Genomic DNA, 15,438 nt, shown 5'->3' with positions numbered 1-15,438 from the left:
CATAAATTTTTGTATCTCTATATAATTTTAGTCAAAAATTTGAGATGCTTTGACTCTTAGAAAAAGTTAGAATGACTTTAATTTGAAAGAAAGTAACAATTAATTGGAGACTTAGAGGTGTGTACGTACTTACATATATATATATATATATATATATATATATATATATATATATATATATATATATATATATATATATATATATATATATACGGTAAGGCTATTCTGCACCTGGCTACAGAATAACTTATTCTATAGCCACCTTGATTTACGATAATGTTTGTACCAATTTGCGATAATGACAATACACATTTATGATATATGGATTACTATAATTCAATATGATACTTACCATAATGTTATAGTAAATCACTTATGAGAGAGTTACCATAATCTCGTAAATTAGTATAGTAATTATCGTAACTCAAAGTGGCCACAAAATAACTTATTCTGTGGCCAGCTACAGAACAGGTAAGGCTATTCTGCACCTGGCTACAGAATAACTTATTCTATAGCCACCTTGATTTACGATAATGTTTGTACCAATTTACGATAATGACAATACACATTTATGATATATGGATTACTATAATTCAAGATGATACTTACCATAATGTTATAGTAAATCACTTATGAGAGAGTTACCATAATCTTGTAAATTAGTATAGTAATTATCGTAACTCAAAGTGGCCACAGAATAACTTATTCTGTGGCCAGCTATAGAACAGTAAGTCTATATATATATATATATATATATATATATATATATATATATATATATATATATATATATATATATATATGGAGAGTATATTCAGTAGTCAGCTATAAAATAAGTTATTCTGTAGCCACCTCCATTTACGATAATTTTATATACTAATTTACGATAATATCAATACGTATTTACGATAGTTGGATTCCTATAACACATGGGGATATTTACCATAACGTTATATTAAACCACTTATTCTGTAGCCACTTTGAGTTACGATAATTACCATGCTAATTTACGAGATTACAGTAACTCCTTACTAAGTGATTTACTATAACATTATTGTAAATATCACCGTGAGTTGTAGTAACACGAGTATCGTAAATGCATATTTTTGTTATCGTAAATTGGTACAAACATTATCGTAAATAAAGGTGGCTATAAAATAAGTTATTCTATGGTCAGCTTTCGGTGCGGACTGCGGACCATCATCTCCGGATGCAGATATCAACCATGCAAAACAAGAGTACTATACAGTGACACCGGATAGATTCCTTTGGAATTTTGGAAAGTAAAAAAGTAGGGTCCATATCCCTTAGCTTATATCTGTCTCTATATATGGCTTTAGTTCTCTGATTTTGTTCCAATTTTTTTTTCACGCGCACGTTAAGAAGCAGCTGATGATACTCCAAAAAATACGAGCCCAACCGAATCGCATCCACAACCGTGGCTTCGTTGCTGGTGCGTGGATTACATTTTCTATGCTAGAAGATGATCCTACCTGTAAGGCTGCAAGTTTGTACCCAAAAAAGAATAACAGTTCAGTCACAGAAGTCCAAGTAGCAGGGAGGATGCAAATTGCGAGACACGGCTGACGACTCACGACTCGAGGCCTTTACAGCTCACACGCTTACAGTAATCGACGGCGACGACGACGGCGACCGGGGAATAATAGAAATGACTGTCATGATCACGAACGGGTGGCCGCCCCTAGAAATTCTCGACACGGGCGGGCGCGGATCAGACAAAAGGCCCGCCCCCTAACAAGTGTCTTGTTCCCTTCTGGTTCACGTGACAGAAAAACACCCAGCCAGCCTTTTCTTCCCCGCGCCCTCGTTGTCGCGCAAAAGCGAAGCTTCACGGTACTCGCCGGGCACGTACATTCACGGCCTCGGACGCGCCGGCCACGGTACTCGCCCTCGTTGACACTACATCAATCATGCTACGTAGCACCACTTTAACTAAGAAGGGTAAATAGGACTGCATTGATAATTCGAAGTTAATATATTTTGTAAGCCGATTTGCTCCATAAACTATTAATTGGTGCTACTTAGATGGTTGATATGATGCTACGTTGGGAAAAAAAACCCATCATGTTAAAATTTAAGATGGGACAAAAATATGTTTTATTGACGAGAGAGAGAAAACGAACAACCCTTTAAAATCGAGGGGTCAAAGACCTTTTTAAAGTCAAAATCCAACGAGACGCCTCGGCAGCCAAGGAAGTCCATTTTCTCTAGCTTAGGGCATGTTTGATCAGTTTCGGATTTTTAAAAATCAGTTTTTGCCTCTAGTTTCTAAAATCTAGATTCTGAGCAAAAATTGGTAGGGTTTTTAGATCCCTTAGTTTTTAAGAATTTGGCTTCATTTATTGCTCTGTAGGTAAAAAAAAAACTAGCAAAAGCTGGGTATCAACAGCTTCCTAGTTTTTAAGAATATGGCAAAAACTGACAGTAAAAACTGAGGGTGTTTGGATCTCACCCACTTTCTAAAAGTCAGATTCTTAAAAACTAGAAAAAACTTGAGAAATCCAAACAGAGCCTTAGTGCCTTAGTGGCCCATTTGTGCAGGTCTTCAGAAAGGATCTACATGGGCAAAAAGTCCACATTACCTCCCTTAACTTTTACGAAAGTCTATTTTTCCTCCCTGAATTTTAAAATTGGGTACACCACATCCCTGAATTTTTAAAACCGTCCGTTTTACCTCTATAACCAGATATAAGTGGTTTACAAAGTCGGTTTTGTCTTTTTCTTTTTTATTTATTTCGACTAAATCTTTGAAGAATCATAGTAAATCATAAAAAAATTATAAAATTAAAAATCAAATTTTGTTGGACTCCACATGATTAGATCTACACAGTGAATATATAATATGGTATGTTTTAGTACAAATTTTTTGCTATAGCTTTAGATTTATGTTTTTCTGTAATTAATTCATAGCTGCAGCTTCTATGATCCAATTATGGTGAAATTTTTATGGTGGGCTAATTATTGTATGCTTGAATTGTAGTAAAATTTTGATACTCATTGGATCATGTATAACTTAGTTATAGATTTATAAACTTTTTAACATGCATAAACCGAAATAAATTTGTAGAATGGAAAGAGGAACTTTATAATCAAAGAAACAAATAAAACTACTCTAAAAATATTTTTAAGTAAAAAAACAAATTAATGAAAAAAGCTAGGGACCTAATTAACAGACGGTCTCTCATCCGGGAGGTACGTCGTTGGTGTGAACAGTAAAGCTAGCAGAGATGCAAAAATTTGCATTGCATCATCATCTGGAATGACGTGTACCGGCACCATGCCGCTTGCGTTGCTCCTTAAGATGCTGCGGCCATTTCTCGTCGACCCGCCGGAGCAGCAAAGCGAACACGTACCCCCGACGCCGTGATCCTAGTCTCTGACGATCGACGCGACGCCAGGATGCGCGTCGTGATCGATCGCCTCGCCACGCCCGTTATTAAGCCCACAGCTTTGGCTGCTCTCCAGACTCCAAGCAAGCAACTTTCACGGCCAGAGATACCAGCTGGAGCATCGGGCCACATCGATCGACTGTATTGTACGTGTTCATCATGGGTGCCGCCTCACGTTGTCTAGCCCTCGCCCTCCTGTGCACCAGCTTCCTGTTGGCCAGCGCCGCGGCGTCCAGCGAAATGCTCATGATGACGAACCGGTTCCACGCTTGGCGCGCCGCGCACAACCGGACCTACGCGACCGCCGCGGAGCACCAGCGCCGGTTCGAGGTGTACCGCCGGAACGTGGAGTACATCGAGGCCACGAACCGGCGCGGCGGGCTCTCGTACCAGCTCGGTGAGAACCAGTTCACCGACCTCACGAGCGACGAGTTCCTGGCCGCGTACACCATGCCGCCCGGGCAGGTGCTCGCGGCCCGTGACGAGGCCGTGACGCGGCCGCTCGACGCCGCCACGCGTCGCAACAACAGCTACTCGGACGACGCCTTCGGCCAGGTTCCCTACAGCGTCGACTGGAGGGCCTGGGGTGCTGTGACTCCCATCAAGCACCAAATGACCTGTGGTACGTACGTCAGCAAAAGATGACGCCTTGTCCACGTGCCATGAACATGATAAATATGCATTTGTACCCAGCATCCTCGTGACATGTCCTTGCACTGCAGGCTCTTGCTGGGCGTTCGCCGCGGTGGCGTCGATCGAGAGCCTGTACAAGCTGCGGACGGGCCGTCTCGTCTCCCTGTCAGAGCAGGAGCTCGTGGACTGCGCCTCCCCGCCCAACTACGGATGCGGCAGCGGCGATCCCGCGACGACCATGTGGTGGGTCGCCCGCAACGGCGGCCTCGCCACCGCGTGGGAGTACCCCTACGAGAGCAAGCAGGGGCAGTGCAGGCGCGGCAGGATCCGCCACGGCGCGGCTGTTCCGCCCAACAGCGAGGCCGCGCTGGAGCGCGCCGTGACGCAGCAGCCGGTCGTCGTGTCCATCAACGCCGTCACCTTCCAGCACTACAAGGGCGGGGTGCTGCTGGGCCCCTGCGACGCCGGAATCAACCACGCCGTCACAGTGGTCGGGTACGGCGCCGACGCCGGCGACCACAAGTACTGGATCGTCAAGAACTCGTGGGGCGACGCGTGCGGCGAGAATGGGTACGTGCGCATGGAGAGGCGCGTCAGGGTCAGGGAAGGCTTGTGCGGAATCGCCAGCAGGCCGTCCTACCCGGTGATGTGAGCTCAATGGATAAGAGGCTCAAATAAACTGCAAATCTGCGAGCGAGATGCTTCACTTTCGCCGGTGTGCACTGCACTTCAGCAGGAAACCCTCGAGGCCATATGCCAACGCAATGAAAACTTAGAAATCAGTATGCGTGGTGTCGTCGAAAAGATTGTTGTAGTACGAAGGGGAACCTCGTTGTCTGGTCTAAGATACTCTCGACACCTCAATAGTTTCAACTGCAGGAGTTCATCAGAGATGTAAAAATGGAACCATGTTTGCAGAACTGCACTACATTCGACGGCAGCACACCAACCCCCTGCTCCAGCGAGAACCAAATTCTACCACGTATTCCTAGGCGATAACTCTTTCTCCGCTGGCAGCTGCAGCACTTCGCGGATACCTTCACATACCTGCGTGTGGAATTACCAATGGCTAAGCAGTAGGGCACAGTAATATCTGGATTTAAGCAGATAACGGCATATGCAAGAACACCTATCATTTAATCCATTCCAAATTATAAGATGTTTTGACCTTTCTAGATTCATATCTTTTGTTATGCAATTAGATAAACACTATGTTAAATACATAGTAAAAGCAGCGTATCTAAAAAGACCAAAATGTCTTATAATTTGGAACAGAGGGGTATGATCTACGACATAATGGAACACCTAGACAATTATAATACATTGTACATACCAATTTGATTTGTGCTTTTATGCTTGCGATGAGATGTGTGTATTCATCTATTTGCCTGCAAAGTGCAAGATTTCCAAGGTTAAAATCTGGACAAATGTTGCTTCAGGGACATCTAAACATGTATATAACATGATTAGAGTATTTAACCATGAAACTATCTAAAATGAAACATCAACCTATCGATAAAATTTAGTCATGGGAACCCAAAACTGCAGAAGGAAAGTGTTCGACCATAAATGAAACAAACACAGGATCACAGGATCAGGCAAAGAGATAAAACAATAATGCTAGCGGTCAAGCTTAAACAGTGAAGCTTCTCTCTAAGAAGCCTGATGTGTTTCAAGAGAATAATGTGATGACTTCTGGAATCAGACTCCAGGGTACACAAATATGAACAATCACTTCAGAAGATCTGCTTAGATTCAGTGGCTAACTTGCTATTGAAATTCAACAGAAAGATGTCTCTTCCATCGCGTAACAAGATACATTAGCACTAACAAGCCCATCAAATCTGTGATTATATCCTTTGAGCAAACTGATGTCCAACAAAACCTCTCCGGTCAATGCTTAGACTATACTATGACGAATGAGTTGTATAAACTAGAGGGTTTAGAGATCAATAGAACAATCCCAGACCAGGCTAAAAGAGCATAGGCAACATACCTATTCAACTGTGGACCTGCATTTCACTGTAGCATAGTGTATTAGTGGTTTTGATATGACAATACTTTTATCCTGATAAATGCAGCACTAACCATTCCCCCAGAGCATGTGAAAGTATTGATCTCCAAATACCAATAATGACCATACAAACAAGCAACTGAATGCTTTTGTTATTTAGAAAAAGCGGAGTAGCTTTTACCAATAATGTTGCCATACCAATCTCTACCTAACATTAAAAGGAGTAATTTTCTCCCTCCTTTTTCTTCGTCCATCATTCATCTCCTCCCACATGTGGAAAAAACCAGTTTGAAGAAAAAAATGAATGGAAGAAAACTAAGAAATCCAAAGTTCAGAAGGGAAACTGTCCGCCTAAATAATAAAACGAAGAAACTAAGAAACATGAAGGCGTCTCTCAATTACAATTTTTTCCATCCTGATCTCTATATGTTCCCACCTACTCCAATTGTGTTCTCACGGATCACGTCTATCTAACAAAAAAATAGCTTCAACTTCAAAGCCAGAACAGAAATCAGATCAGATCACAAATCTTACATCAATCTTGGCTCATCCCGTCCGTGACTCCTCCCATCCTCGACGCAGACTGCCATATTCCCTCCCCTCACGCGATCCCAGCAGATCGCCATGGACTGGATCAGGCGGCAGCTTTCTTCAGTTCAACGGCTTCTGCCCGTGAACATGCTTCCAAGATTAATGGGAAATGGGAGGAGGCCTGCATATGTCCCCCACTCCCCCTAACAGCTAGCGTGGTTCATCCGTTGGGTGAGTGTGCTTCCAAGTCTATGCAAGCCTCTGTTCTTCACCCAAACTACTTACTGGACACACTTTTACAAAAAATGGCATAGAAAGATATATAACGGACACACTTTTACAAAAATTCACATTTACCCTCATAAGGTGACAATATATCCATATAGATTCGCTTATAGCAACGCATGGGCATATTTGTCAAAGGCACAAGTAACATGCCATAACCAGCTCTATGATATGCTGCACATTCTACGGATGATGTCTGATGAAGACAAGCTCCAACAAAACTAAATGTGTACATTTATTAGATGCTCCCAAATCCCAAATCATAATTTTTTACCAGGATTTAGAGCTAATATAGCAATATCTGCAGCCACATTTTTTTTCTTTTATTTGCATCTGCTTTTTTTTCATTTGGAGCTAAAATCCGCATTTCCTACTAGAAAAACTCACAAGTTATTATCATTTTTTGGGTGTCAAGCACCGTATTGACCAGCAAGCACAAAATACCAGAATCTTTCCCTGACCTCAATAATCAATATTATTTTTGAAAACTCACTTTAACAGAACAGAATGTTGCATCGAAAAAATATATCATACTCAAAACTTTGATCAGAATTGACTTACCTAGTCAACCTTGCCTCTCTTACAGATATGAACTGCAAAGCTTCTTGCCAAGTAAATTCCACATGAAAACCTAGACCAATATCCACAAAAATATGCCTTGTGTCCGGTCTACAGAAATCATCACACAACAACGAACATTTAGATCTCAGCGGTTCATGAAATCTGATTATAGGCATATATAGAAAGACATCACCCATGTTTCAAGAGAAGCGACATTGTTAGTTCCTTATTAAGTTTCCCCAACTATTCCAACTTTACGAACCTAAATAACAGCTTGTTAAAAAAAATAAGGTAAGACTGAAGTTAAAAGTAAAAACTAGCTTGAGAGCATATCAAGATAAGAAAGTTCCAAGTTTGCTTTCTGTATTATAACCTACAAATCAATGACCACAATTGCAAAACTAATCTGCTCGTTATACAGTCTCTTTTCCATATGTGTAAACAGCCAAACACCTATTTTTTTGACCAGGGCAATCACCATAAACACTATTTCTAATTTTCAGTCAGAAATAAAAGTAAGTCATATTTCAAACCTTTTGCATGTTTAGGGTATACCAGATATTTCAACTGAAAATCTCAATCTATTTAATTAGGTAATGTAAACACTGTAAGCATTCTCTTGGTTGGTTGAGAATTGGTGAAGGGGCAAGGCTTACACTTCTGCTTGCATGTACACCTCAGAGCCAAGATTGACCATGGACCGCATGCTGGTAACACCATTCCTCTCCAAATTTTCAATGTTCCTCTTCAAATCCAAGCTGATCAGCATCCAGAAAAGCGCCATCATCAGAACAAGTTGCAATAGACAAAGCTAATATACTACAAATAGAACCTGCAAATGTCCTACCACCAGAACCATGTAAAATTGGAATCAATTGACAGAAGAAAGTTCAGTGGGACTTACAAGGTCTTCTGCTGCTCGAACACTTTGTCACGCTGTGCGATGGCGTTGGCAAGGTCGGGTTTCAACCGCTGGTCCACGAACTCCTCGAACTTTCTCACTTTCTCCTGCCGCGCCCACGCCTCTGCTGCAGCCATGGCCTGACTGTACATTAGAGCTCTATGAGGGAAGTGGGTCAAATTGGAGGTTAACAAAGTCTGGAACACCTGGAAATATTGGTAGTTTTGAAGACATTCTGTTTGCAAACAGTGACATGCAAGATTCACCAGTCATTGTTGCTTTGTTTCCAGTGTGCCGGGAAAGTCAGCTGTATGTAGGGCTTAGTTTTTTGGATATGACCAATAGGAAGCTTGGGTTAGCTGAGTTCCCCGAAGATAGCCGATTCACAAATGTTGAATCAGCTCTTGTCGCATTAGGTTGCAAGGAGTGTCTTCTCCCAGAAGATTGTGAAAATCCATTGATCTGAATCCCCTTCGAGAGGCCATTAGTAATTGTAATGTTCTGTTGACTGAGAAAAAGAAGGCTGACTTCAAATCCAGGGATCTTGCACAAGATCTTGGTAGAATAATCAGGGGTTCTGTTGAGCCTGTACGTGATCTGCTATCTCAGTTTGACTATGCTCTTGGTCCCCTTGGAGCACTTTTATCTTATGCTGAGTTGCTAGCAGATGATACTAACTATGGAAATTACACAATTGAGAAGTACAATTTGAACTGCTACATGCGACTTGATTCTGCTGCAGTGCGAGCATTAAACATTGCAGAAAGGAAAACTGATGTAAACAAGAACTTCAGTTTGTTTGGTTTCGACAATATGATTGAAACGGTGCCGCAAGTAGCCGCAAGGATAAAGGAAGACATCGAGCAAAGGAAGAGAGCATTCGATTACGTTTAGCTCACATGCTTATGGGGGGGGTGGGGGGGGGGGGGGGGGGGGGTGAAACCATAACCTCGTTTGCCTTTACTTGTACATAAACTTTCTTACCCTATCTTAATTGAAAGGCAGAGCTCCTGCCAGTACGTTCAAAAAAAAAAAGAACAGAACCTGTACTGTTGGGATGGGAAAAAGATTGCTTAACAGATGGCTGAAACAACCTCTATTAGATGTTAATGAAATTAATAACCGATTAGACATGGTTCAGGCTTTGGTAGAAGACCCACAGCTTCGTCAGGGACTCAGGCAACAACTTAAAAGGATATCAGATATTGATCGTCTAACACATGCTCTCCGAAAGAAATCAGCTACACTGCAGCCTGTTGTTAAGCTTTATCAGGTTACTGCTGCAACCTACTGTTATCTTATTTTAATGACTTTGCAAAGATAATTATTTGCCTGAAAATGTATTTGAATATACAGTAATATTGGTTACTAGCTGCTAGTGTAAGGCTAGTAACATTTAATGAAAGGAGTGCACTGAACCTTTGTAGCACTCCCTTGAATTCCAAATGTAGGTCCCTTTAAAATCCTAGTTGGTCATTTTTTTTATAACTTGGCCAATCAATATATGGGAAGCTATATGGATTGACAACACATAGTTGATGTTACTAGAATAATCATGGAAAATACTTTCATAATATGTAACAGTCAAAGTGTTATGCTGGAGACTGTTGTTGTCCTAGACCTACATTTTGAATCACAAGGAATGCTTATTTCTGTGTATTTGTGCATAACCCTCGAGGAAACAGAGTAGAATTAGGCTTCTTAAACAAGGGCAACACCTCCTAAGATGCATAACTTTTACCACAATTTTTTTAACCCATTTACTTATTGGTTTTGCAGTCCTGTAGCAGAATCTCATACATCAAGAGCATTCTTGAGCAATATAATGGCCAATTTTCCACATTGATAAGGTCAAAGTTTCTTGAACCATTAGAAGAATGGATGACAGAGGATCGATTTGGTCGGTTTTCTTCTCTTGTTGAGACAGCTATTGATCTTGATCAGCTGGAGAATGGAGAGTACAGAATATCTCCTCTATATTCTTCTGACTTGGGTGTACTAAAGGATGAGCTTTCTGTGGTTAAAAATCACATAAATAATCTGCACGTGGATACAGCTAGTGATCTAGATCTTTCTGTTGATAAGCAACTGAAGCTAGAAAAAGGACCTCTTGGACATGTGTTCGGAATGTCAAAGAAAGAGGAGCAGAAAGTCAGGAAGAAGCTCACTGGCAGCTACTTAATCATAGAAACTCGTAAAGATGGTGTAAAGTTCACAAGTTCTAAGCTGAAAAAGCTAAGTGATCAATACCAGGCACTGTTTGGTGAGTACACAAGTTGTCAGAAAAAGGTGGTTGATGATGTAGTGAGGGTTTCAGGCTCCTACTCAGAGGTACACTAAGATAATTATCTTAGCTTCATAGTTTATTTTTTCTCTATACAGATTGGGATAAATCTTCAATTCTTGGTGTAGGTATTTGAAAATTTTGCTGCAGTTCTGTCGGAGTTGGATGTTTTACAAAGTTTTGCTGATTTAGCAACTAGTTGCCCAGTTCCTTATGTTAGGCCAGAAATCACAGCGTCGGTAAGAAACACTTCCTAAAACTCCTTTAAAATGACAAATTTCGAACGTGGCTCTAAACTTGAGAACACATTGCAGGATGAAGGAGATATTGTTCTACTAGGTAGCAGACATCCTTGTCTAGTGGCACAAGATGGTGTTAACTTTATACCCAATGACTGCACTCTTGTAAGTTCCCTGTAATATGATATTTGCAATTGCAGCACTTAATTACTGAAGTTAGTGATGGTTTGATGGCCCTAAATAGGTGAGAGGGAAAAGTTGGTTTCAGATCATCACTGGGCCAAACATGGGAGGAAAATCCACATTTATAAGACAGGTTAGTTTTGCACTCTCATGGTAATTTTTTTTATGAACCACTCAAGGAATTTATTTATATGCATTTTATCCAAAGACATGGAGGTGGCAATTTCTTATGAAAAGAAAAGAAAGAAAAGCAGTTTTAAGCCTAACAACCTTCTGAAATGTCATGGAAAGATGATCTTTCTGGTACTATATGTATAAGAAAGATGATCTTTCTGGTACTATATGTATTACCTCTCTTTATTAACATATAACGTCCTAGAATGCGTTCATTCAAACTTCTCTAGGGACCACTGATTTTGAGTAAAGCTATTTGTACTGATAATGCGGAAGTACTGTCAAATTTGTTGTGTAAATAATTTTCATAATATATATTTTTTTGTCATATCTGTATAAAAAGCTGTGGTCAAAGTTTCACATTGGTGGCCATGCCTATGTCCAAAACATAATACATTTAGATACAGAGGGAGTATATGACCACTATTCCTCTTATAATATAACATTTGTGCCAACCAAAGTTTGGCCATTAGAAAGTATTTCTAAATACAAACCTAATGCAACCACTTCTGTAGCACAAACTTTTCATATGATTAGACCAATTGTTTGTTAAAGGCAACAAAGTTTGAGTTTTGAAATATGTGTGTTCCTTATATTTTGCTATAGAGGGAGTATGATCAATGATTCATGCATATGAGTGTGAATAATTAACATTTATTTTCAGTTATAGAAAATTTCACTTATAGTTGTTTACTAAATTTAGTAGAGCTCTCCATCTGCACTTCCACTACAAAAATACATACTTAAAACATATGTGCACTTAAATGTGTAAATATGTAAATTTATTGCTACACTTGGATCCACATCTTATGTGCTGTTCCATTCTTATACCGATACATATTGAACTGCAAGTTGTCTCTGTGTGTGTGTTCGGGTCTATGTATGGCTCTTTCCTCCGGCAATAAATACGCAGCTCTCCTGCGTGTTCGAGAAAAAAAAGTATTTCACCACTACCACCCTATATGCATACAAGCATTACAATGCAATAGTATTATAGTAAAGAGTTTGTGTATTTTCAAAACAAAAAAAAGAGTTTGTGTACTCGATGCCTTCCGTGATATGTTTTTCTGTTTTCTAGAAAGCCATGTGGGGTGACTTATTGAGTAGTTGTATTCATACATATTTGATCCAAGAACTTCACACAAGCAGATGGATTGCCCAGAAATTAAATTCTTCACGATTGCTAAAGAAGGGTTTTGTTAGGACCCAAAATGTTGCTGGAACAAAGTCAGTTGTATGAGCATGTATATGTGACTCTTGATATACTCTTTGAAAAGTTGATGGTAAACGAGGTCTGTTATCCCAAGAATCCAGTAAAGAGTTTGAGCATTGTTTGTGACTCCTTGATCAATGTGTTTGCAAAAACTGAAAGCAAACCAGTTTGATTCAATTGGAGTGCATTTGGACATGTTAAACATACTGTGTGAAGTTCCTCCATGTTCTAGCTCCATCTTCTAATTCTTGGACGTTGGCTACTGGATTTAAAATATATTTTCAAACATATTATTTGAAACAACTAATAATACCTTTTGTTGCTTACATTCCTTCATTTATCAGCTTGTCTCAAGCCGGCGGCCGTGGGTGACCAACGGCGGCAGAGATGCCGTGCTATGCATCTTTGGCAACCAGAACCGGCGTCAAAGAGCAGAATAGGCAGGGTGCTAGGCAACGCACAAAGGCGAGGGCTTGGGGCAGGAGGTGCTCACCAGTGGGCTTGGCGTCGGGCGTCCACGCGGTGCAGGTTGGGATCGGTGCAGGAAGGGCCGAGGTCGCGTCGATGCGGTGTGGTTCGGCCTGGTGGTGGTGTCGAGGCACGGCGTCGTCTGCGACGAGGGCCGACACGGGAAGGGGCTCGACGGGGCGGCGTCCAGAGGCTGGCTCGGCGTTGCTGCAGGGTTCGGAACTTGGCACAAAGGCCGGTCAGGCAAGGATGACGACAGGGAAGGGGAAAGGCGAGAGCTTTGTTGCGGAGAGGCTCACCGGCGGCTTGCTAGTGGCGTTGGCGCGAGGATGACCGTGGTACTCGTCCTGGAGCGCCGGCGAGGTCTTGCGGAAGGGGACGGGCGCTGCGGGGGCGAGTTGCACGGGCTGGCGGTGAGGGCGGAGGCTGGTCGCCGGCGAGGTCGGAGGCTGACTGGCGGCCGGCGGGAGGCGGACCTGCGCGAGGCGGAGGCGGAGGCGGAGGCGGAGGCGGCTGCGTGAGGCAGAGGCAGAGGTGGCTGCGCGTGGGAGAGACTCGGAGGGGTCGGGAGACAGGAGTAGGGCAAAGGTGAGATGGTATTAAGCTATTGGGCCGGCTGGGCCATATCGACTGGGCCGAAACGTTTCCGATCGTCAGTTTCCGACCCAAATAAGCTGGAATACGCGAATACGCCGCGGATACGTATCCCGGCCGTATCCCTGGCGTATCCGTATCGGATACGTATCCGATACGGGATACGCCCCTTCCCTGCCGTGTCCGTGCTTCTGAGCCTGTAATTGTGTAGTGTGGCCTACTGGAAAAAATGTCAAACGCACCTGGTGAGAAATAAATGAGTAAATAAAATTATAAATCCTTAGTGCTGCTTTTCATAAATACTGTGTCAATTTAAATTGTACTCTGTAAAAGTTTTGTATCTTCAACAATGTTATTTTTCTTGGTTTCCTTGGATTACTCACATAACAATTACATTAATGGAGTAGGCTTATTGCAGAAAGATGTTGCTAACTTTGACTGTTATGTTTTCATAGTAAGTGGTAAAGTTACATGACAGAGACCGAAGAGCTAAAACATCTAGAATTTTCCACTGAGGGGGCTAACTAACAAAATCACCTGTTGGATACACTGATGGAACAAACTTCTTTCGGAAAGTCCTTAGCACAACAATATTTTTATCTGAATCAAAGTCTTCCAATGTAGAGTTAATGAACATGGACTCAAGCATGAAGAGAGACATTTCGCCATTCAGCTCTAGATGAATTAACTCAACAATCATTAGGACTATGCAATTTCAAATATTCCGCGCCCCTTGTTGTTTGTGGTCAGGCTAAACGGTTCCTTAGTGTATAATGCATACCGCACTTTGCACGAAACAAAAGGCGGATATCACTAATTCTACTGATAGAGAATCCACATTTCGGCGCTCCAGAGTAATAGATCTGGCGGGCAATTGACCAAAGCCTCGGAGGTGAGAAGGCAGGGGCAGAGAGGCCCTGGTGAGCTACATACACTGCCCTAAGCGCCGTGGTCCCGTGGAAGAAGGGACCGGCGCATCGGTGGTTCCGGAGTGGAGGTGCGCCGCCGCCGCCGCCACGGCGCTGAGGTTGGAGACGGCGGGCGGGAACGCGTGCGGCCAGGGAGGCAGGGACCTGGGTTTCACCTTGGAGACTAGGCGTGCGGGGGAGCAGACGCCGGTGCACTACACGACCCTAGGGTATCCAACAGAACGACGAATCCCCGAGATAACACCACCGCCCATGAACCTAATCGACGCACGCTGCAGGCGTGGAATCTAAGAAGATAGCGAGGCGGAGCGGGGAAGAAGAGGGGGAGAGAGCCTGCTTACCAGCCGGAGTGCAGCGGAGCGGAGGCCGCGAGGTCGCCGCCGTGAACTAGGGTTCGGCGGTGCGGGGGTCGGAGACGAGACGGAGCCGCCCGGTCCCGGTTTGATTTGTCCCGGTCTGGAGGAGGGAGAGGACGAGTCTGATTGGGGATTGCCCGAGGCGGTCGCGGGCTCGCGGCTCCGGCTTCCCTGAACGACTCGGTCGGACGGGTTGGGCCGGGTTGCGGTCGAACATTCAATTGGGCCGCGTCTGTCTTAAACTCTAGCCCTTTTGCCTTTTTTTTATAAAAAAAAAAAAGACATTGCAAATTGCGTTTTCATGTAGTACTCCCGATTAGGAGTACCTATTACCACATTCAGTCGGGTGGACATTGAGGCGGTCACATTACAAATTCGTATATGTACGAATTCCTAATGGAAATCAACAATGATATGCCACGGGCGGTAGACCTACGACTCTTGTGTAGACGCGGCTCCGCACGCTCCATCTCTCTCAGAAACAAGATAAAGATATGTCACGAGCATCCGATCTGTGACCCTCATCCGGACGCGGCTCTACAGGAGCAGGCCCCATCACTCTCAGAAACAAAAAAAAACAAATCCCCACTTGCTCATCTGCCCGATGCCCGCCGCAGCGTGGCCGCTCATTCGTCTGCGCCCTTTCCCCACCGTGCACTCATC

General features: G+C 42.9%; 2 protein-coding genes and 1 pseudogene across 4 annotated transcripts; 2 read left to right on the top strand and 1 right to left on the bottom strand.

The window, feature by feature from the left end:
* Positions 1-2,599: 2,599 nt before the first annotated feature.
* LOC136542553 (fruit bromelain-like) lies at positions 2,600-4,708 on the top strand. Its single transcript, XM_066535056.1, has 2 exons — positions 2,600-4,032; positions 4,133-4,708. The coding sequence occupies exons 1-2, from the start codon at positions 3,570-3,572 to the stop codon at positions 4,693-4,695; spliced, it is 1,026 nt and encodes a 341-aa protein (XP_066391153.1). The 5' UTR covers positions 2,600-3,569; the 3' UTR covers positions 4,696-4,708.
* A 132-nt stretch (positions 4,709-4,840) lies between these two features.
* Positions 4,841-14,908, bottom strand: LOC136542556 (uncharacterized). 3 transcript variants are annotated; one of them, XM_066535060.1, is made up of 7 exons: positions 13,196-13,483; positions 12,922-13,118; positions 8,339-8,479; positions 8,091-8,192; positions 7,435-7,542; positions 5,377-5,431; positions 4,841-5,090 (listed from the first exon to the last, which is right to left on the bottom strand). In XM_066535060.1, exons 3-7 carry the CDS (start codon positions 8,470-8,472, stop codon positions 5,019-5,021), a joined length of 471 nt encoding a protein of 156 aa, XP_066391157.1. In that variant the 5' UTR covers positions 8,473-8,479; positions 12,922-13,118; positions 13,196-13,483; the 3' UTR covers positions 4,841-5,018. The 3 variants fall into 3 exon arrangements, with proteins under 3 accessions (XP_066391157.1, XP_066391155.1, XP_066391156.1); XM_066535058.1 differs by lacking the exons at positions 12,922-13,118; positions 13,196-13,483 and adding an exon at positions 14,761-14,908; XM_066535059.1 differs by lacking the exons at positions 12,922-13,118; positions 13,196-13,483 and adding an exon at positions 14,761-14,905 and having other exon boundaries at positions 8,339-8,475.
* LOC136542558 (DNA mismatch repair protein MSH2-like) lies at positions 8,484-12,898 on the top strand (annotated as a pseudogene).
* Positions 14,909-15,438: the final 530 nt, after the last annotated feature.

This window comes from Miscanthus floridulus, chromosome 3 (genome assembly GCF_019320115.1).
Source record: "Miscanthus floridulus cultivar M001 chromosome 3, ASM1932011v1, whole genome shotgun sequence".
Taxonomy (NCBI): Eukaryota; Viridiplantae; Streptophyta; class Magnoliopsida; order Poales; family Poaceae; genus Miscanthus; species Miscanthus floridulus.
This window is presented reverse-complemented; position numbering and strand designations above follow the sequence as displayed.

Excerpts from the sequence above, each read along its gene's own strand:
- LOC136542553 (XM_066535056.1), top strand. The coding sequence starts at position 3,570 with ATGGGTGCCGCCTCACGTTGTCTAGCCCTCGCCCTCCTGTGCACCAGC. Across the intron at positions 4,033-4,132 it reads CAAGCACCAAATGACCTGTG|GCTCTTGCTGGGCGTTCGCC; the intron begins GTACGTACGTCA and ends CTTGCACTGCAG.
- LOC136542556 (XM_066535058.1), bottom strand. The coding sequence starts at position 8,472 with ATGGCTGCAGCAGAGGCGTGGGCGCGGCAGGAGAAAGTGAGAAAGTTC. Across the intron at positions 8,193-8,338 it reads TTCGAGCAGCAGAAGACCTT|CTTGGATTTGAAGAGGAACA; the intron begins GTAAGTCCCACT and ends GATGCTGATCAG. Across the intron at positions 7,543-8,090 it reads GTGTACATGCAAGCAGAAGT|ACCGGACACAAGGCATATTT; the intron begins GTAAGCCTTGCC and ends TGATTTCTGTAG.